Genomic DNA, 23272 nt, shown 5'->3' on the forward strand with positions numbered 1-23272 from the left:
TGGCTCTGCATGGCATAGCTGACATATCCTACTGTCTGCTGGTATGCCTCTGAATCTACCTGTCTCAATCCCAAGCTGGTGTGAAGATGTGCGAATCTGACCTATAGCACATCGTAACCCGTAAGATAGATGTGTGTCCATGTAACTGGGACGTGTGACAAATCCGTTTGTCGTGAGTTGGAGAAGATGCTCTCTATAGAAAACCCTCTTCGTACCCAACTCCCGTGATGGCTCTATCCATGTCCTCTTGCTATCAAGCTGGATAAGATCCTGCCGAATGAGTCTAGTAGTCTCCATCCGTGTAAGATCCAAAGATGGTGCATCAAGAGAATACTGGAAAGGGGGCAGCCTGTCCATGCTGAAACCATGCCTTTGAAACCATGAGCTCATCTATGCATACCAACATGATGTATCTCCCTGTAATGCCAGCTATCTAGATGACTCAAGAGCAAGCCTGGCATACCTGTCCCTGGTGGTGTCCCATAAGCTGTGTACAAATGATACTGATCTGGTGAGAGCCTCAACCTCCATAGGTGGGGCAGCCAGCTCCACTCGTATGATGTCATGTGGGACTGAGGCCTTGACTCTAATCAGCCTAGAAATCATAGATATCAAGGGTCTCTCCATATTACTCCATCCAGCACTGTCAACAGACGGTCCCCAAACCTGAACCCCGTAGTGCATAACTGAAGCGACCAAAGTGTCGAAAAGCCAGAGCTTTGTTCGAGGTTCCTGGAACTGAACCTGCGAACAAATCCTCTCTATACCGCCTAGGGCTGCATAGGCACGAGTCAATCTAGTGTTTGCTGCCACTTTCGGTGTGAACCTCGGTCCACTAAAGACCACCCCAAGATATGTGTATGCATCAGTATACTCCATATTGTCCTGCCCATATGTGAAAGTAGGTGCTGATCTCCTAACCCACTGTGGCATGGTATTAAATACCATGACCTTGGTTTTACCAAGGTTGACAGACAATCCACTATCCTCTGCAAAACTATGCAATGCGTCCAAATGTCTCTGCATACCATCTGGTGAGTCTGATATCAACACAATATCGTCCGCATATAATCAAAGAGGGATCCATGTCCCCGCGAGCTGAGCACCTCTATCTCCACCTCTGTCAATATAATCAGAGACCTCATCAACATACATACCAAATAAAGTAGAGGACAGTGGGCATCCCTGTTTCACTCCAATAGTGGAGTGAACTATGTCAGATATCCCCTCTGACGTGCGTACATGACCCATCACTGAACTGTACAATGTCATAATCCCCCAAATCAGCTCTGTGGGTACCCCCAATTCTATAAGCCAGTGCATCAATCTGGCCCTCGGTACTGTGTCAAAAGCTTTGTGGAAATCCACAAAGCTGCAGTATATCCGTCTACCATGTGCTCGACCCTCCTCAATGATAGCTCTGAGTGTAAAGACATGATCTAGTGTGGAGAAACCCCTCCTGAAACCAGCTTGCCTAGGTGCCCGTATGCCCATAACCTCTGCCCAACAGCTCAGCCTATGCTCAAGGATGGATGCATATAACCATGCCAATGTGTGTCCTACCATGATAGTACGGTAATTCCCTGGTCCTGTGGGGTCTCCTGTCTTGTAGATAGGTACAATAGTAGATAATCTCCAAGACTCAAGGAAGCCCTCACACATGACACGGTTGAATAACCGTGCAAGCATCTCTGCCAACAAATCCCCAGCATGTATAATGTGCTCTGCTACCAAACCCTCATGATCCAGTGCCCATCTGGTCTCCATCCTGTCAATGGCCTCCTTTACCATCTCAATGGTAAAGAAGGTGCTCGTAGCCGGACATGGCTGTGGTGGATCTGGTAGTGGTGGTTGTCCAAGTACAGTGTATACTGCCCCCATATCTCTGTAGAAGTAATCACTGATGGGGTAGACTGTTCATGGAATAGATACCAAGCCTCTCTTGAATCTCTACTAAGGAAGAGCTGATATAAATCTTGCTCCATCTGGACCAAGAAAGCTCGCTTCTTCCGTCGCACTAGTCGTCGTGTAGCAATACGAGACTGTCTATAGGTGATCACTCCCAATGTAAGCTCCCGTTGTATCTGAGCTCTACTCTATCGACACTCCTCATCATACCAGCTGTTCTGAGGTATGTGCCCAGAACGACGTCTCTGACCAGGCTGAGTGTGTGGGTATGCCTCTGTCGCTGCCCCATGTAATGTCACTGTCAGCATAGATGTGATCTCCTCCACTGTGTATACTGGCTCTAATGTGCATAAAAGCCTACGTATCTCCTCTGCATAGACTGAGTCAGTCTCTGGTGTAAAAGTATAGCGTGGATGTCTACCACCCCGTGAGGCCTGAGATATATTGTACTCAAAGGAGACTGATAATGTCAAAAGTGCATGATCTACTGCTATCCCTACAGGCCTGGGCCCCACTGTGAAATCCTGAATGTGAGAGATAAAGCTCGGATGTCTCAGAACATAGTCTACAGTGCTGGACCCATGTCTATGTGGAAAACAAGTAAAACCTGTAGACAATGGGAAGGTCGATAAGCCATTCAGTATGGCTAAAATGTGAGTAGTCGTCATCTCCCTCAGGTATCTCCCATACTCTGTATGTTCTCTGTCGTGTGAGCATCTCTCAAGTCCCATCTCCTCTGGCTCTAACTCTCTAAGCATCTCCTCTGAGGTGTCATAGAAGACCGTCTGTGAGCTGCCTGTACGGGCATTGAAATCCCCCACGAGTATGATGTCTCCATCTCTGGAGAACTCCCATATATCATCATCAAGTACAGAGTAAGGAGACTGTCCTCTGAGTGAAGCATATACTGAAGTGCTGGGAGGAAAATAGCATATGGTGATGTACAAGAAACGTCCAATCTCTGCCCTCAGCCTCACCCACAAGTATCCGGCCTGATCATCTCTCCGAACTATGTGCAGTAGTGGTTGGAGCTCCTCTCTGAAAAGAATTGCTACACCTCCTTATCCTCTAGTCCCATGCGCAGATCTGGTGCATGTCCGGCAAGCTGTCTCCCATCTGTATCCTGATATGTGCGGCATCAACTGTCCTGGAGCCTGATGAGTCTCTGAGTAGAAAACAATGTCTCTGTCTCTGAAGCTGTCCTCAAAGGCCCCCACATCAAGTCTATACGAACCATTACAGTTCCAAACCGCCATCCTGAGAGTGGTCCCATAGGTCTCGCACCGTCATGTAGAGCGGTGTTCTGTAATCACTACTCGTCCATTTCTGTAGAAAGCTAACTTTCCCTTCTCCCTTGCTGCTATAATCTCTGGCATGACCTCTCTCATATGTGCAAGCTGTGAGAGCGTAAGATCATCTCCTGAAAAGATACCTGTTTTCTTGAAGGTTGGCCTCTTCTTTAAAAAGTCTTTCTTTTCTTCCATGGAGGGAAAGCGCAAAATGAGAGCCCGTTCTTTTGAACTCTCCCCATTACCTTCACTCTTCTTGCCCACTCTCCAAGCTTGTGTGTGCGAGGGCTTCTCCACCCCCATCATCGACATGAGGCTCTTCACCACTTGGTCCACCTTATCTGAATCTTTTAGGCCGGTCACTCTCACGTGTAGAGCACGTACCCTTCTTCGTTGTTCCTCTTCAAGTGTCTTGTTGATGATGTCGGGTGTAGTCAGCATTTCCTTGCCCTTTCCCTTCTTGACAACTTCAAACCATTTTTCAGCCTCATCCATCTTTTGCGTTTTGGAGAGAACCTCCACCCATGAGGTCTTCTTTTCCCCTTCCTCCTTTATTTCTTTGACTTGTGCTCGAATACTATTCAGTTCATCGATCATTGATGGCTGAATTTCTCCATCTTCGAGGCGGCCTCCCTCTTTGGTTTCGTCGAGTTCCTTCCTAAGGGCTGAGATGCTACCTTTTAAAGATTGAATTTCATCCCGGAACTCCTTGCGTTCTAGTTCCCTCGCCTGTTCCTCCCTCTTTTTCCATTCAAGAATTAAATTCTTCTCTTTCTTCCACTCATCCATGTGGGCTTTTCATTCTCTCAACTCCTTTTCAATGGTTGTCATCCTCTTGCTTGTGACCATGTAGTGCGCCGCCATCCTTCTTGCCTTATTTGTTTCACTTATCTGATTCACTTTCCAATAGAGAGGAGAGAGCGACCTATACGCACCGCATTATGCATACATGTGTTTCCACATTCAGCCTACACGGCATATATTTGCTTTCTGTACGTGTCAATGTGCAATTTCTGCGAGTTCTGCTGTTTCCAAATTCCTTGTAAAAATCCATGCAGGTCTGAAAAATGCAGGATTTACAAATTCCGAAGGTTCGGAAAATCTAGAAAAGCCGAGACTGTGGATATTCTTGTGGAAATTCCTCCTGCAATTTGAATTTTTCCAGGTGTATGTACCTGCGGGCTGAACGGGGAAGGGGGGGGGGGGGTTGGTTTTGATGTATGTCCTTGCGGGCGCGCTGTCACAGCAGCAGGCGGGGGGGGGAGGATGCGCAGCGCGTGGGAGGGTGCAGTTTGCGTGAGTGGAGTGCAGGCTACGCGAGGTGGGTGGCAGCAGGTTGAGAGAGAGAGAGAGAGAGAGACACAAACAATGAGAGAGAAGAAGAAGAAGAAGATTGTTTTAACATCGTTAGAAAACTATCCCAAGAGACCTTAAAGATATACGAAAAGGAGAGTTGAGCAGAAGACCTATTTTTCAAGAGGGAAATGGCATAACCAATCTACCACACTTGGGTGATAGAAAGGTTACACCATTTTCCTCTTTTTATTAGCGCGCACACACACACACACACACACTCAAACACACCAGAGAAGAACATTTGTTTACGTTGTAAAAAACTATCCCAAGAGACCTTAAAGATCTATCCAATGAGGAGAGTTGAACTCAAGACCTGTTATTCAAGAGGCCTATGAGACACATCCGAGAGAGAGAGAGAGAGAGAGAGAGAGAGAGAGAGAGAGAGAGAGAGAGAATTTATTAACATCTCGTAGAGGCATATGAGACAAAACCATATACAAGTTGTCAATGTGATCCAGATCTCATAGGATGTAACAAAGAAGAGTCTTCGATTTGATGTAGCCATGCAAGAGACTCTGGATGCATATGTGTTTATGCAAGAGACTCTGGATGTAGCCATGCAAGAGACTCTGGATGCATAAGTGTTTATGGCATAAAAGGCATAAAATAGCAGGGGTTGAGTGGCCCTTTAGCGCTCAATGCATAGCTATGCGCTCGAGAGAGTATGTAAACATGAAAAAAAGCAACCCTAGTCGACTCCATCTCTTACCTATGGGTGGATGAAATATGGTGTAAATGGGATAGCCATTTGTAAGGACTCGCAAAATCTCAGTAGGGTCGGGTTCTCTACTGCCATCCCTCTTGGAGGTGTCTCGCATGTCTGGCTATAATATCCACTACCACCCTCCTATGTCGATGTGATGTAGCTCGTTTGCATGCTCTAATTTCCTCTGCTCTATTGAAGGTGACTCCCTAATGTGAGAAGGTTTGTAAAGCTATGTAGTTCTCATGTGCGATGTAGTCTCTGCCGTTGCGTGTCTATAGTGAATTCTCTCAATGTGGGTACATCTCAAGCACGAAGTAGCTCAAGCGCCTCTGATCTAGGGTCATCATCACTAACTATAGTGAGAATTCTACCTTGCCAAAAAAGACAGAGCTCTCGCTATAATAAACACAACTCCATACAAAGTTCCGCTCATCTCCACCTCCTCTCGCATGGTCTGGCCTCTCTCGATGTACTCTCTCTCTCTGCCCGTAGGACAGTAGACTTTAACTTTCAACCGATCTTTACACTTTTAAACTTTACAACACGGAGGAACTTCATGAATAAACCTGTGACTGAGAATTATACTTCAAAAAAAACCATGGCTTGGCAGCTAGAGCGCTCCCAAGAAGACAATGACACCTTGTAGGCCCCAAAGACTGGCGCCCCTTTTGGTATTTCTTTATTATTATAAAACAGGGAGAAAAACCTGCAAGTTCCTACGAGTTATCCCGCTTTTACCGAGCTGAAAATGGCCTACTCTAGCCCGATTTCGGCAACATAACCGCAATAGGAGGCTTCACTGACAAAATCCCCCTGCCAAAGGTGACTTTCCCGGCGCATATGGACACTTTTCCAGACCTGGCGAGTATCTGTAGCACACTGAATTCTCTATTTTCTACCCTGAAAATGCACCAAAACACTTCTATAGTGATCCCCTCGCTTCCCCGAAGCTCCGGGGGGTATTAGGGAACAATTATGGTCAAAACTCTACACTTGCAAAAATACACAGCACGCTGTATTTACTGTTTTGGGCTCCATTTCGCGTGTGGATCGCATCCGTAGCAAGCTCTTCAGCTCCCTCACCTGTAAGGCTACTTGCCCTTTGAATCGGACGAAATTTCTCGCATGAAATCTCTCCCAATTCAGCTTTACCTACGGGGGATTAGCAACTAGCTAATCCAGTACCTGAAACCTCCATTTGCAAAGATTAACCTTGAGTTTCTTTGCTGATTTTTTTGGATTTCCAAAAGATTGAAGGGAAAAAGTTAATACTTACATATATGTAGAACTATAAGGAGTGCATAGGGGTGTAGAAATGAAGCATGAAGCCTATGGAGATGTAAGAGAGGGGACAATGGTGAAGAGGATAAAAGAGGGAATGAAAATTTGCAGTTTTGATGGAGGAATGGAGAGAAGAGAATGTGTGTGTATGTAAATGAGGGAGTGTGAAAAAGAGTGAGCAAAGATTAGAAAGACTCTTGTGTGTATTATGTGGATAGACTGGGGTCCACTTAAAAAATTTGTTTCTCCCAACTATGAGTCCAAAAAATTATTCAAAAATTAGACAAAATTCTTCAAATTATGAGCTACATCTTTTGTGTTTGTCACCAATTCAAATTGAGATGAGAGATGGACGCAAAAAATCATACCAAACCATGTACAATTCAGGACTGCCAGAGTCTTCTTGTGGTCCTTTTTTGTTGAACCTCCATGTGGCTCCAAGAATGTATCCTTCCATGCACCATAGAATGAAATTGATAATTGAGATACCCTTTACACATGTATAGGTAATAGGTAAGAAAAATAAATGTAATATGTAAGAAAATTTTCATCTTGAGGGAGCGAAAAGATTTTTGTGAATTTTGCTAGATTGGAAATACACCTAACTTAGTGGAAGCTTGAGTGAGGATAACAAATGCATGAGATGTATACACAGATAAAATATATTATGAATAGTAAAAATGCGAAGTCGATTACTTAAGCTTTGTAAAAACGGACACCTAAAAGAATATAAATATAACTCTTATTTAGTGAAGTAATTCAAATTATAATATAATTAGTCCGAAAGTAAGGGAAAATATTTACACGCAAAGAGAGGACCATAATATTTTTAGGATTTTTATTTTTTTTAAATAATTGATAACTCACACACACCTATGTACAATGAGAAGAGAAGCTGAGTTTTTCAAACCTGTGCCTTAGATAAAATGTTTTGTCGCTTTGCCAAGATGACCTACCCAAGAGGATATGTTTCATTACAAGGATGCAGGATAGTAGCTTGTTGATCCAAAATTAGAAAGTCAAAAAACGGCTATCATTTAGCCCTCCCCCAAGATGATGATACATTCGTGTGTCATCAAAAAGTGACTCGTTCTGATCCTCTATGATATTTAAAATCTTGACAAGATTTTCATTGTGTGGCTCTTTGTCCTTTGGCTCGAGTCACACACATGCATTATGCTGCAAAACTTACATGAGATAGTCTCTCTTTGACAGATCATCGATAAATCTTTTACTAGAAGGCGACTCAAATAGAGCTTTAACCGATACCCATTTACCTTCTTGAAGTGCTATTTACCATTCAAGTCCATGAGCTGAGCTGGTAGTAACTTAAATTAAAAGCCTTCTTGACTATCGATAGTCCCTGCCATTTAGTTTATAAACTTCGCATCAAAACTATTATCACGTCGATTGTCATGTCTTAGCACAAGATCTGCTTCCTTATGCCTTTATCCTTCTGTTTCTTGTCGAGCTTTTCTTTTGCTTGTGTAGCTTTCCTCTCGTAGAACTCATAAGCCGCTTCTCTCTACCACTAAAGCTCTACTAATGTTAAAAGGCGATCTACCCATGCATCTTGATCTCCCCCCGTTCTTTTGCCATGGAGCCACATTGTTGGGATGTTGAGCACGATAAGCTGCAAAGCCTCTTGACCATAGATCAGGTAAAATGGCGTGAACTCTGTGGCCTCCCTGAACGTGGTTCCATATGCCCACAATGCTCCATCCAAGAATTCATCCCACAACTTTGTTTTGTTTTCCACCGTCTTTCTAATGATACCTGCAATGACACCATTATTTTTTTCCACCAAGCTATGTGACCGGGGATAGTAGGGTGTACTATGACGCTGTAAAATGTGAAGCTCTTCACACACTTCTGTGAGAAAACCCTTCTTAAATCTTAGACCATTAACAATCTCCAAAGATGTACTAAATTTGCCACACTTTGTGCTTCCACCCAACTAGTCATATAGTCTAATGCCACTAGGATGTAGAGTTTACCATTTTTTGTTCTAAGAAGAGGTCCCATAGCATCAATGCCCCATTTTTTGAACACTCTATTTGCAAGCACTATTTGCCTTGGACCATGCACCAACCTTCTCTTTTCATTAATCTGATAATTGTGACTTATACACCAATGTTGAACATCCACGTGCAAGCTTGGTCAAACATACCCGGTGAGAAAAATCTTCTTCACAATTAACTCTTTTGCAAAATAAGCACCACATGCTTTCTCATGCAAACCTTTTAGAATAGCTGGAATTTCCTCAATTGTTGGTATTCTTTTGCACACTTGATCCTTCTCTTTTTGAAGAGGGAGCCTTCTAGGTAGAGATACGCACTTGCCTTCTTTATGAGCCTCCTCTTTTGAGCCTTTGTGAAGCCTTATGGAAAATCGCCCTCCAAAATGTAGCCAATAATGAGAGCCAATGACTCCAATCCCTGATACCTCGGTTGGTTAACAGTTGTTGCCACCATGATGACCTACCTTCATTCTTGACGCATGCAACCGCTTGTTGTGCAAGTAAATCAGCATCCTTATATTGTTTCCTAGGAATATGATACAGTTGCACCTCTTCAAATAAATTGAACAACCTACGGATAGTATGAACTTTTGTCCTTAGGCTTTCATTTGTATACCCTAATGCCTAAAAGCTGCTTCACAATAAGAAGTGCATCCCCCTTTATCAGGAGACGTATACCTTGACTAATGTACATCTTCAAACCATGAAGTAAAATGTCGTACTCTGTTTTATTGTTGCTAGTGGATCCTTGCAAATTGACATTCTCTTTTATAACCACTTCTCCACTCAAAACAATCAACACAAGCCCTCCCCTTGCTTTAACTCTTGCTCGTCGAAAAGCTCTATCAAAGAACAAGGTAAATGCATTAGGAATACTTTCAGGTGGTGGCAATGGTAGAGTCTTTACCTCAGACACCTTAATCTCCTTCTTATGCACCCTATAAGTGAGAATCCCTACCAATTGTGCACGCGCACTATCTTCTACTATAAAAGAGTATTGAAACTCTTGCAATTCCATAACCCATTTTGAGATCCTAGTACTAAGGTTCATTTGAGATGACACACAACGGAACAACTTTTCTGCAGTGAGTGCTACAAAGGGTTTTGTTAACAAGTACGAATTAAATTTCCTTACCGCAAATATGAGAGCAAGCATCATGAGTTTTGTTTCTATGTAGCCTTTCTCGAAAACATTCATAACCCTACTAGCAAAGTAGATGGGCCGCATCCTAGTACTGTGGAGATCTTGTTGTAATAAAATAGCACCAATTGTTCTTTCCCAACACTGGTCTACTCCCAACAAGGAGGCATAAGTGTTGGTAGTTCTAACAAGCCTCCCTCTGTCAAAGGTGAAAGGATTAATTGAGTAGAAGAGTATTAACAATGTAGGATATTGTAGTCATTCTAAAAGGTTTGCATGAGGAAGCAAGTGGTGGTCATTTTGCTCAAGAGTTAACTGCGATAAAGATTTTGCTTGCAAAGTATGTTTCGCCAAGATTACATGTTGATGTTCAACATTGGTACAGAAGCTGACACAATTGTCAACTTAATGGAAAAAGAAGCTTGGTGCATGGTCCAAGGCAAATAATACTAGCAAATAGATTCTTCGAAAAATGGAGCATTGATGCCATGGATCTACTACCTCGAACAAAAATCGTAAACTCTACATCCTAGTGACAGTAGACTATATGACTAGGTGGATGGAAGCACAAAGTGTGGCAAAGGTAAATGACAAGACAGTGAGAAAATTTGTCTACACTCACATTTATTGCAAATTTAGTACGCCTTTGAAGATTGTTTCTGATAATGATCCACGATTTAGGAAGGCTTTGCTCACAGAAGTTTGTGAAGAGCTTCACATTCTACATCATCATAGTACACCTTACTATCCCCAATCCAATGGTTTGCTAGAAAAAAGTTAATGTTGTAATTGCAGGCGTCATTGGAAAGATGGGGAAAAACAAGACAAACTTCTGGGATGAATTCTAGGATGGAGCATTATGGGCACATCGAAGTACATACAACGAGGCCGTAGAGTTAATGCCATTTCACTTTGTCTTTGGTCAAGAGGCACAATGCAGCTCCACGGCAAAGAGACGGTGGGAGATCAAGATGCGTGGGTGGATCGCCTTCTTACAGTAGTGGAGCTTAAGTGGAAGAGAGAAGCGGCTTATGAGTGCTACATGGGAAAAGCTACACAAGCAAAACAGAAGCTCAACAAGAAACTGAAGGATAAAGACATCAAAGAAGGAGATCTTGTGCTAAGGTATGACAATCGACTTGATAATCGTTTTGATGTCAAGTTTGAAACTAAATGGCCCGTACCATACATAGTCAAGAAGGCTTTCAATTCAAGTTACTACGAGCTCATGGACTTGAATGGTAAAGAGCACTTCAAAAGGTAAATGGGTATCGGCTAAAGCACTATTTGAGCCGTCTTCTACCAAAGAACTGTAAAAGAGCGACTATCTCTTGTAAGTTTTGTAGCATGATGCATGTGTATGACTCCAACCAAAATGACAAAGAGCCACACAATGAAAATCTTGCCAAGATACCAAATATCACACAAGGCTCAGAATCACTCTCTTTGTAAAGATGCTTTTTGATGGTACATGAATATACTACCATCTTGGGGGAGGGGTAAATGATAGCCGTTTTTCGGCTCAATTTTGTAACAACAAGCTATTGTCCTTCATTCTTGGAATAAATCATATGCTCTTGGATAGGCTATCTTTGCAAAGCAACAAAATATTTTACCCAAAGCACAGGTTTGAAAAATTCACCTTCTCTTCTTATTGTACAAAAGCGTATGTAAGTTAAGAACTTTTCCCATATCTCCTTGAAAACTCTCAGCTAACTAGTCATTGGGTTAGTAGAGCCGAAAAATAAATAAAAATAAAAAATATATTGTGGCACACTCTTTGCGTGTAAATATTTTCTCTTACCTTGTGCCTAGCTATATTGTGAATTTGATTACACCACTATTTGAGAGTTATATACATACTATATTTAGGTGTGCAATTTTACCCGGCCTAGGTAAGTCACTTTGCATTTTTACCATCTCTAATATATTTTAATATCATCAACGTATACATCTCATGCATTCGATGTCCTCACTCAGATCTTCCACTAAGCTAGGTGTGACTCTACTCTAGCAAAATTTACAAAAAAATCTTTCACTCCCTAAAGATGAAAATTTTCTTACCTATTATAGATGTTTCTCTTTACAATAGAAAATAAAATTCACAATCATCTACCATGCTAATCAATAATTAACAAACACTTATTTTATTTTATTTATTTATTTATTTCTATATTTTTAACTCTTTATCATAAAATCCTATCACAAGTCTATGTACTAGTTTCTTTGTTCTTCTCTCTTGTATATATTTTATTTCATAAAAAATTCTCATCTATACATGTGTAATGGTCATCACAATTATCAATTTCATTCCATGATGCATGGAGCGACACACTCTATGAGCCACATGGAGTTTCAACCAAAAAGAAAACACAAGAAGACTTTTACAATTCTGGATTATACATGTTTTGATACGATTTTCTGCGTCCATCTTTCATCCAAATTAGAGCTGGTGACTAACACAAAAGATGTACCCCATAACTTGAAGAATTTTGTCATTTTTTTTTTAAATAATTTTATGAAGTCATGGTTGGGAGATACGAATTTTTTAGTGGAACCCAATCTATCCACATAATGCACAAAAGAGTCTTCCTAATCTTTGCTCACTCCTTTTTACACTCCCTCGTTTACATACACAATTCTCTTCTCTCGATTCCTCCATAAGACTTGTAAATTTTCGTTCCCTCTTTCATTCTTTTCACCATTGCCCCCTCTCTGACATCTCCATAGGCTTAATGCTCCATTATTCCCCTATGCACTCCCTATATCTCTACATATATGTCAATATTACATTTTTTCCTTCATTTTTTGAAAATCCAAAAAAATCAGCAAGGAAACTCAAGGTTAATCTTTGCAAATGAAGGTTTTTATCATCAATTGTCGAAGTTCTTCAAGATGACAGATAAGCGCAACTTCCTCATGCTGACCGCTTCTTCAACCGGTGGTGTAAATATGTAACATTTAATGCAGTAGTAACTTGTGTATAACGGAAATTGATAAAATAGGGAGCATTTCATTAAGAACAAGTTCCTAATGAGCATAGAAAGAGTACTTAATTTGAGAAAGCAACATAGTAATTTACACCTAGCTAATTTGGCATTGACAATACTTGAAAAGAGAGAGAAATAGAACAATAGACAACAGTTGAGGACCGGACTTACATGGAGCCAGTCCCCCCTCCATAAAGGCTTTGTATTATAGCTTCTCCCATCAAAGAAGACTTTTGTACAATACAATTCTTGTGTTCCTTGATAAAATTCATTGGTGCAACGAAGATGAAAGCTTCATGCACCAAACTATGCTTGAAAAACACACCTAGTGTCCCTAGCCTCAATCCCAAGACCTCACACACCTTCAAAAATGGTGAGAATTAGCAAGGAATGAGGAAATATTGAGAGGAAGAAGGTGTATCTTACGAGAAAGAAGTATTCTCCTCACATAATCACCTTAATAGCATAGCTTAGCTTAGTAATTAGCATGGTAGAGGAGATGAGTATGCCATTGAAGCTTAGTAATTAGCATGGTAGAGGAGATGAGTAGGCCATTGAAGCTTGGCTCTTAGTTGGATTTGCATTCCATAGCCAAGAGTTGTTGGTGCAGGCCTCTACTTCTCAATGCTTGGAGAAGGAGAGGGAGTTCTTCTTGCACACATGAGTTTTGTGTGTGTGTGTGTGTGTGTGTGGCAATGTGTTAAGAGTAAAATGCAGCCCACCTCTCATCTTGGTCGACCCCTCTTGCTATTTGCTCATGCTAGCCTCCCATTGACTCCTGTAAAGCTTAGCCTATCACAGATTAGAAGCATAATGGATAGCCTTGTGACATGTGTCCCCCTTTCCCCTTTGGTGAGAGCTTTAGGTAATTAAATAATCCAATTAAACTCCTCTTAGTCTTCTGGCCAATAAGAATCACACAAGCCATTGGGTTGTTGGATACTCATCGGACCCCTTGGTAGACTGTCTAATAGTCTTTTAGGAAGCTTAATTTCTATTGGTTCTTTTATCAAGCATTCTTAAATTGATTAGAATAATTTACTCTAGCCTAATTCTCATTGGTCCACCTCTATGGCCATCCAATACGATTTGAGGGGAGCTTAGGGACAACTGGCATAGGAGTCTGACATGTGTCTAGTATTCCCTTTGTGTAAAGGGGGAGCCTTGGAGTGTGTGTGTGTGTGTGTGTGTGTGTGTGTGTGTGTTTCTCTCTCATCCCCTACAATAAGGGCTCGCCCCCCTCTGAAACCGGCCCGTGGGGCGGTAGGCTTTTGCTTTCACCTGAAATTCTTTACTTTACTGTACACAGAGAGAGAGAGAGAGAGAGAGAGAGAGAGAGAATACTTTGCAAAAGGAACCTGCGAGGGGAATTAACACTTAAGCACACACACGGCTCGGACGCTAGAATGCTCCGAGCAGACGCCGACAACCTGTAGGCCCCAAAATTGGCGCCCCTTTCGGTATTCTTTATATATTAAGAGAGCGAACAAAACTTGTGATTTCCTAAGAGCTGTCAAGCACAATCCGGGCTGAAATCTACCTGTTCTGGCCCCATTTTGGCAACATAACTGTACTAGGACGCTTCACAGACAGTATCCCCATGCAATAGATGACTTTAACGACGCATACGGGCACTTTGCAAAACTTGGTGAGAATCTGCAACACGCCGAATTCTCTTTTTCCTGCCAGATCACCTCTACAACGGTCCCCTCGCGTCCCCAGACCTCCTAGGGGTATTAGGGACTGTTTAGGGCCGAAACCCTAAACCTGCAAAAATACACAACAGGCCGTAATTACCTGTTTTGAGCTCCGTTTCGCGAGCCGGTCGCATCTGTAGAATCCGACCAGATTTCTCACGTAAAACCTCTCCGATTTCACTTGTACTTGCGGGGGATTAGCAACTAGCTAATCAGTAACTGTGCAAGAGGCTCTTGCCTCGGCAATCGCGCATGAACCCACATAACTGTACATCAATCAAATGAAGGGCCTCTTGTGGGGCATCACATAACTACACGCAGGGGAGAGAGAGAGAGAGCAGTGTGTAGTGTGCAAGTCATCACTCCTAGCACTACACTGTACATAGAGTGGAAAGGAAGCACTCCATAGCCCTTAACCTGTGACAGGTTTCACAAATCAACGCCCATTTTTTTGCAAGAGGAAAGTGCCACTTGGCGCAATTACGAGCATTTTCCCGTTTCGGGGTTGCCGCCTAAAAATCTACCCACTGGTTGCCCAATTGACTTCGCAGCAGAGTTCTAAAATGTTCCCCTTGTCGTTCCGAAGGTAATGATGCAAACACATTTCATGGCCCAAAATAGCAGTTCCCTAATTTTTAGGAGATGCTTCCGTTGGGCTCCCACTCGTCTTCTGATCATCTATCCCCATTGGGACCGCATCCAAAAGTGCAATGTGGCCCAGCTGTCAAATACTTTCCTTTGGTGATCCCACCTTGACTTTGTGTAAGGTGCAGCAAAATGAATGTTTGCGCTTTGCTCAAGATGAGTGCTCCGAAGTGTGCTCGAGGTTCCTTTTGTTTTTATGGAAGGTAGAGCCTTTCGTTCTTAATGAGAGAATGCTATGATCACAAACAAAGTGAATGGACATTGTGCGTGTGAGTGTATGAGACTGAGAGATAGAGAGAGAAAAGAGATACGACACCAGAGACGTAAAACCCTCCTCCGAAGGCCCCACTCTCGTCGGCGAGAGTGGTCTACTTATGATTGCACAATCTGGTACAATGGTATGCATGGACTGATGCAAGTCTAGGCTATGTCGACGATGACAACCGTGATGACGAAGTGGACCTAAGGACTGGAATCTGCAATCTTCCTATTGCTGTCCAAAAATGCTTTGGGCTGAAATCTGCGACTGAGCCAAAAACGCTGATTTTGGGGCTGTTTCTGTGGTTCTTTGTTGCTGAAATTCTGCAAGTTTAGGGCTGAAAACAGAGGTTCCTAAAGGCTGAAAACTGATGGTCTTTCCGGGCTGAATCTGCTATGCTTTAGGGCTGATCTTGCAGGTCTTCTGATGATGAAAAACGCTGCCTTGCTAAATCTGAAAACGCTGAATCTGGGACCAAAAACGCTAGAGGCTGAAGTTGGACCAAAAAACGCTAGGCTGATGTTTCGGATGGCGAGGATGCTGATGCAAAAACGCTATATGCTGTAACTTGCCGGCGATGGTGCTGATGCAAAAAAACGCTAGGTCTTCTGTGGAGAAAACGCCAAAGTAGTCGAGGGGGTTGGTCTTGTTGAGCAAGGTGCTCCTGCTGCCTCTTCTGCCATTTAGTGCTAACTTGAGTTTGCTTATATATTTCCTTAGCAAAATTGCCCTATCTACTTTTGTTGGGAAGTCACTTAAATTAATAAGTGAAAATTGTCAAAAATAGGGAAAATAAGCTAAATGCATTGGAAAAATCCCCTAACTGATTCTAATGGATTCTAATGGGAATACTGATGATCATGTTGTGTGCAACCAGAGGATATGCATCTACACTAAGTGACTGGGCATGCACGGTCTACGAATAGACTCACAAAAGTGCCAGATCACTTCTAATCTAGACTTGAGTGGACTGACTGAACCGTGACCATGCTCTAGCTTGTCCACAGACACATAGGGTTGGATGTGTCACGTGACACTTTGTGCCTTTATTGAGTTCACTTCCTAGTATTCACCAACTTGCTAAGTGCGACGGGAGGGACCTACATGACCTTGAACTGAACCTAGACATCCTCTTACTATGCAAATTCCAGTGCCGACCAACTTCTCGTCTGCGGATGAAACTACCGTTCACATTGGCCATGCAATGTCCGACCATTTGCAACTTCAAAAAGAGGGTCTCAAAAATAAAACAAAAATCATTGGAAAGAAACCAACAACTAAGGTTAGCAGTTGCCACGTCCTCGTGACATAGTTAACAGTTGCCACGTCCTCGTGACATACCCCCCTCTTGAAATCGCAAACGTCCTCGTTTGCATACCATAAATGCACGCCACTGATGATCTTGTGTTGTTAGCACTCTTTTATCATCACATGTATCCGCAAGAAAGGTCGTAACACATAGATACAAATGACTTAATGAGACCTTCATACTTTTGTCATTTCCATATATTACACTAAATTCATATGTACATTTGATGTGCTAGCCCTATCATTACCCCTCCTTTGCACAAGTTGGGTTGGGGCATAAGCAGGTTGTAACCCAAAGGCTTCAAGGTGAAGCTGCAATACATTTGGTGACTCTAATGGTTCATGCTCTTCCATCCGCTTTGCATCCATAGGCGGATAGTTTTTGAACTTCACCAAGTAGCGTCTTGCAACCTGTCCTTTAACTTTTCTGTCCTTATGTGCCAAAACTTGCTCAAGAACCTGATCTCATCAAGTTCCTCAACTTCGGGCCGATCCTCATCTGGCATATCTTCTGGCTCACCACCCACGAAGGGTCTTAGAAGACTAACGTGAAACGCATTATGAATCTTCCACGCATCAAGCAATTTCAGTCTGTAAGCAACATCGCTGATCTTGTCAAGCACTTGAAAGGGCCCATAGTAACGCATGCTGAGCTTAGAAAACAGCCGTTCCTTGCCTTTCATCTTCTTTAACCTTGCCTTTTTGAACCTTCACAGAACCCAATCACTAAGTGATAACAGCAATTCACGACGGTGACGATCAGCAGCCTTTTTCTGCTTTGCTTGAGTCTTCTCCAAGGTACCTTAAAGTTTTTTATACATTTCATCCATGTTCTCAACATATCGATCTGCCTCAAAGATCTTGTCCTTTGTATGCAAAATGAGAGGAACTTTTTTGCCACCTTCAACAATCTCAAAAGGTGCTTTGCCAATCGATGAATGCACTGTATTATTGTACGCATATTTAAGGATAGGCAAATATTGTTCCCACTTGCCCTTATTATCTGACACACAGCATTTCAATAGATCCAAGACAGTAGAATTAGCCTCTTCTGACTATCCATCGGTTTGTGGATGAAACGAAGACGAGAACATGAGCGTAGTGTCCATGTTCTCAAACAATCCTCTCCAGAACAAAATTGGTCATGAGAGGATCACGATGTCTCACAATCGATTGTGGCATACCATGGTACTTCAACACATTGTACATGAACAAGCGTGCCATCTCGTCAAATTTTATCTTCTTCCTAACAAGGATAAAATGGGCCTCCTTGCTGAACCTGCAAATAATGGTCCATATACCATCATTCCCTGTTGGGGTTCGTGGAAGATCAAAGATAAAGTCCATAGCAATACTTTCCCATGGCTTATCCGGAATCGGCAGTGGTTGTAACAGCCTTGGTGCCTTTTGTCTGTCAAATCACACATGCTCGCACAAAGGCATCCAGATCTCTCCTCAAGGTAGGCCAATAAAAGAATATATCTACCGCTTGAACTGTCGCATCAATACCACGATGCCCTGCATACAGTGGGACATGACTCTCTTCCATGACCTTATGTCGAAATGGCCTAGTGACACAAAGTCTGCCATGCATCATCATAAAACCATCTCTGAGGAGCTAGTGCTCATGATGTTGCCCCTATTGCAACTGTTCAAAGATCCTTGCAAAATCTTCATCAATAGCATATTGTTCCTTCATGTCATCTAGCTCATGATGATAAGGAATTGACACGGCTCAAATTTGTGGCTTCCTTGATAACGCATCAGCCACAACATTCTTCTTGCCTTCCACATGCATAATCTGGAAGTGGAACATAGAAAGAATGTTTCCCATTGCATATGCTTTTCGGATAGCTTTGACTATGTCAAGAGGTATCGCAAGGTCTGATGATCTATTTGGACAACAAAATCAGCACCTAAGAGGTAGTGCTTCCAGCTAGAAAGCGCATGAATCACAGCCAAGAGCTCTTTCTCATAGACTTTCATAGTCCTCTCTGGCCCTTGGAAAATTCGGCTTTCATAAGCTACTACCCGTCCATCTTGCATTAGCACTGCTCCGATGCTACTGCCACACGCGTCACACTGGACCACAAATGACTTCCTAAGATCTGACAAAACAATTACTAGATCTGAAGTCAAGTTTTCCTTTAAGAGACTAAGAGCTGAAATCTCTTTTTGGGTCCATCTAAAAGTGCCCTCTTTCTTTTGCAAAGCGTGAAAAGGTGATGCTATCTCTGCAAAACTTTTTATAAACCTTCTATAGTAGAAACACAATCCCAAGAAGCTTCTGACATCGTGCACAGTCCTCAAGTCTGGCCATGTCTTAATAGCTTCGACCTTTTGTAGCAGGGCTACAATGTCACTTTCACAGGACAGACAGTTGGTACAGTTGTTCTCGTCTGGTTCACATCGGATGGACTCTCTAGGCTGGAGAGTGACACGTGGCAGGATACGGACGGTGGTCAAGTGGACATCGTGGCCAAGTCACCACCATTCAGTTTTGGGATAGACTTAGTTGGCTGACATTTATGAGCCGTTGGTGGCTCTTTATGGTTGTAAATATGAGTAGTGGTTTGGGATTATTTGGGGATTATCTTCTGCACACACGGCACTTCTTCACTCTCCCTGCACACCTGAGCCTCGACACCCCCATTGTACCTGAGAGTCCTGGGCTCGAGCTGAGTGTGCTGCCACGCCAAAGTCTATATCAGTTCTTTCAGATAGTCGAGTCATTTGTGTGGTCTACTGTTGCTGTTGTTGTTGTGTCTGTGAGCGTTGTTGTCTATTGTTTCATGTTTCCAACCTGTTTTGAGTGAGATTGTCACGCACATTGCACTGAGGAGCACCCACTGTAAGAGCACGACACACTATCTGCGCTACAGGTGCTCTCATTTTTGGCGATCACGGTGGGACCTCAACTGAACTCTCAATCTCTATGAAGTGCAACTCTTGAAGCTAGTTGGGTTTATCTAGATTCGCCTACTTTGCCTGGCACTGTGTAGCCTGGTGGTGAATTCCTCTCTCGCCTTGGTCCATTTCGGCTGGTCCTATCTCGCCCTGGTCCATTTGGTTTGGTCCTATCTCACACTGGTCCAATTGGACCAATTGGTCTGGTCTCTCTAGCCAGGTCCAATCAGTCCTCGTCCCTGATCTAGTCCCTCCTCCTCGACCCTGGTCCAACCTGAGTCTAGACCTGTCTTTAACCAGTACGTTAGGTTGGATTGGTGGTCACTGCATGACACATACAAGGCGGTTAGTCGAGCGTCAAAGCGCACTACTGAGCCCTCTGAAGTACTACAACAAAAGACGACCCTTGGTACCTAGTAGAAGTCCACCAACCTCATCACCCATACCTCCACATACGACATCACCCATTTCTTCATCCGGTTCCACCTCTTCCAAATCACCTTCTCCAGTAAAGCTCTCTCCTATTCTGCTATAGCAGGCTATTGAGGAACAGGCTTAGCAAGGGGCCATGGAGCCGTTGGCTAGCGTTTTGGCCAAGGTAAACATCAAGTTCCCTACATTCAAAGGACTATCTTCAGAAGATGCTGATGACCATGCAAGGAGGTTTGTATCTCTCTGTAGGGGTCGTGGTCTTAACAGGGAAGATGCTTATTTGGTACTCTTTCCATCCACCTTGGATGGCTTAGCAGACAAATGGTACAGCCAGTTTGCAGAGAATCATTTTGCAACTTGGGCAGCCTTAAGACAACAGTTTTGTGCAGCTTTCAGGCCAGGCGACTACCAGGAGAAGGTGTTGGATGAGTTGGCCAACATGGTGCTCCAGCCAGAGGAGACTTTTGCAGAGCTTATGACCAAGACCAAGTCTCTGGTTGCCAAGCTTCCCCAGCAGCTCAGTGAATTCATAGTTAAAAAGTGGGTGGAGAAGGCGCTTCCCAAAACATCGCAGCAAAAACTCAGAGAGAGTCTCCGACCCGACGCCACTTTGGAGGAGTTCATTGCAGCTGCTACTAGAATAGAGGGGGCTAGGAAGCTGTTCAACAACTCCTCTCACATAGAGACCCCCTCTGTGTTTTCGGAAAGTCCTACTGATCCATTGACTTCTTTGCGTAGAGAACTTGAAGCCCTAAAACTACAACGCGCTCTTCAAGAGGAGAAAAATATCTCTCTTCGCCAGGAGAAACCCCCACATCTAGAGACTTTGGATCAAATCAAGAGAGAGCTAGCAAAGCTTCGGTCTCAACAGGAAACCAAAGCTATGGTATGGTGCAACTCGTGTCGCTCTCCAGGACATCCTCCACAAGACTGTCCCCTTCGAGCTTATTGCCACTTCTGCGAGAAGTCTGGGCATGAAGACAAGGATTGTCATTATATCAAGGGATTACGGCAGATACAACAAAGTCTAGGTCCGTCTCTCCAACAAGGGCTAGCACCTACATCAAACATGGTGTCACCATATAGCCATCAAAACCCGATGCCCCCTCTGCTGACAACACCTCCTCTGCAAGGTATGCACAACAACTTTACATCCCCCAGCTTTTATCATGCAGGTACTCCTTCAGTTCCCCAAAGCTTCTACACGTCAGCATCCGGTCCCATGCAGCAAGGGCCGAGACCACCTCGTCCCTCAAATAGGCCAATTTTGTGCTACAGGTGCGGGGAATATGGACACTATCAAAGCAAATGTCCCTTACCAGAAGAGTCCCCTCCTTGCCGACATTGCCTTGAAGCTAAGGATCACTATAGTAAGGATTGCCCAAAACAACGAGCGTCCACATCTGCAAGCACAAGCCAGAACCAACAAGAGTTTACATTCCCAAAGCTTAACCTCATCACAGTAAACTCCATTCCACAGGCCCCGCCTTCCACGCTTGTAGTTGCCTCTATAGATGGGTTGAAGCCAGTGGAAGAGCAGGCTGGTGTGCTCACACGAGCACAGACAGCTGCTCTTGGCCTCAGCCTCCTTGGTGGTCCAATCTTTCCATCTCCTGTCACACAAATGAGTCAAACTCCAGTAATAGCTGACAAAACAGCAGGTAGTGTCAAGAGCCAACCAACCTCGCTTCTATCAGATATTGATGGTGCTTTCATGAAGGAAGTAGAGGACTTGCAGAAGGTCAAGATACCAGAGCAAGATCTCATCAAAGGAAACAAGCCCACAGCAGAGTCTATCTTAAAAAACACTTTTCAGCAAGTGTCACTGTATGACATGCTTCGAGTTGATGCAAATTTTAGAAGTGACACCCTTTCCATCATCCAGTCTATGTACCCGGGTGCAGGGCCTAGTGGCGGGCACCTACCTGTGCAGCCCTTGGAGTCCGATATGATTTCATATCCAGCTGCTCCCCTCACCAACTACAAAAGTCCTCGTCTCATTGTGTCTATTTTTGGACATCAATTCTCAGGCATCATAGTGGATGGTGAATCTAGGATCAATCTCATGCCAAAATTTACTATGTTCGCCTTAGGCCTGCAGCCTACTTGCCCTGCTCCATTCACTGTTACATTGGCAGACCAGAGGACAGTCTACCCGGTGGGCATAGTAGAGAAGGTGCCGCTGATGGTACAAGGCTTCACATTTAGCTTAGATTTTGTGGTGGTCAGTCTTCCTCAGGCGGAGGGAGGATTTTTATTGCTAATTGGTAGACCATGGTTGCGGCATACTAAGGCACTGCATGATTGGGGAAACGACGCCATGTGGATACATACTCCTGGCTCCCCCATGCAACCAATTCAGCTCGAAGGAGGTATCGATCCAGTGGTTCATCACAGCTCATTGTCAGTACAGTCCAACCCCGACCCTGAGCAGCCCATCCCACCTGACGGGTCTGACGAAGACCTGCTGCAGTGGTTGGAAGCTACCGCCTCGATGCCATGCTGTGTTGTTTCTATTCAAAACTCACCTGTGCCGGTAACACTCTCTCTCCCAACTCCTCGGGCGGACATAAATATCCCAAGTCCTACAGCAGACAGTGGACCAGTCCAACAAGTAAGTGGGTCAGCCCCAAATTCTCATGATTCAGATGATCCTCCTACGGAAGCCCTCGGCCTCGAGGAACCTATAACACATCACCGAAGGGGGGAAAAATCTCCTCTGCATGAACTCGCCAATGACTTCCCCCTCCCTCTAACATCTCCCAAGTCGGACGCCCGGCCCCCTCAAAAGCACTCGGTTATGCCTGTGTCTGAAGGTTTACCCTTCAAGGAGCTTCCACCAGGATGGTTACAAAAAGAGTATGCGGAGTTTCCAATCGATCAAACTCCAGCACATGAAGTCTCGAGGCTCCAAGAGGCAGCTCAGTTCTCAACTTCTGAAGTACCCTCCACTGTTACACCCCCTGACCATGTCAAAAAAGTCAACCTGGGCGACCCTGATGACCCTCAGTATGTCCTCTTAGCAGCTTGGTTATGGGAGCATCCTGCATTATTGGATTAGGTAGTTTCTTTTATTCACTCTTTTAAGGATGTTTTTGCTTGGTCCTACAAGGATTTGGAAGGGATCCCACCAGAATTGGGTCTCCACACTATCCCTCTGGTTGAAGGGGCTAAGCCTGTCAGAGGCAGAGCTTATAAGCTCAACCCAGAGTATGCAGAGGCTGTCAAGTCAGAGCTCGAGAAAATGTAAGAGGCAGGGATCATTGTACCTATGGAGCACTCTGAGTGGTTATCACCCATGGTGATAGCGCCTAAGAAGCAGTCAAATAAAAT

The 23272-nt window shown here is 43.7% G+C and overlaps 1 protein-coding gene across 3 annotated transcripts in view; it reads right to left on the reverse strand.

The window, feature by feature from the left end:
* HCAR (coenzyme F420 hydrogenase family / dehydrogenase, beta subunit family) overlaps positions 1-23272 on the reverse strand; it is a 206365-nt gene that overhangs the window by 70922 nt on the left and 112171 nt on the right. For 2 of the 3 annotated variants that reach the window (XR_015185409.1, XM_086491416.1), the window contains exon 9: positions 6909-6990. The exons of the other annotated variant lie outside the window; for it this stretch is intronic. Coding sequence is in view for 1 of the 2 variants with exons in the window: in XM_086491416.1 (XP_086347542.1) it covers positions 6909-6990 (82 nt within the window). In the remaining variant the exon portion in view is untranslated. The remainder of the gene's footprint in view (positions 1-6908; positions 6991-23272) is intronic. 3 annotated transcript variants of the gene reach the window in all.

The sequence above is a fragment of the Adiantum capillus-veneris genome, chromosome 19, assembly GCF_014529385.1.
Source record: "Adiantum capillus-veneris isolate H3 chromosome 19, ASM1452938v2, whole genome shotgun sequence".
NCBI classification, from domain to species: Eukaryota; Viridiplantae; Streptophyta; class Polypodiopsida; order Polypodiales; family Pteridaceae; genus Adiantum; species Adiantum capillus-veneris.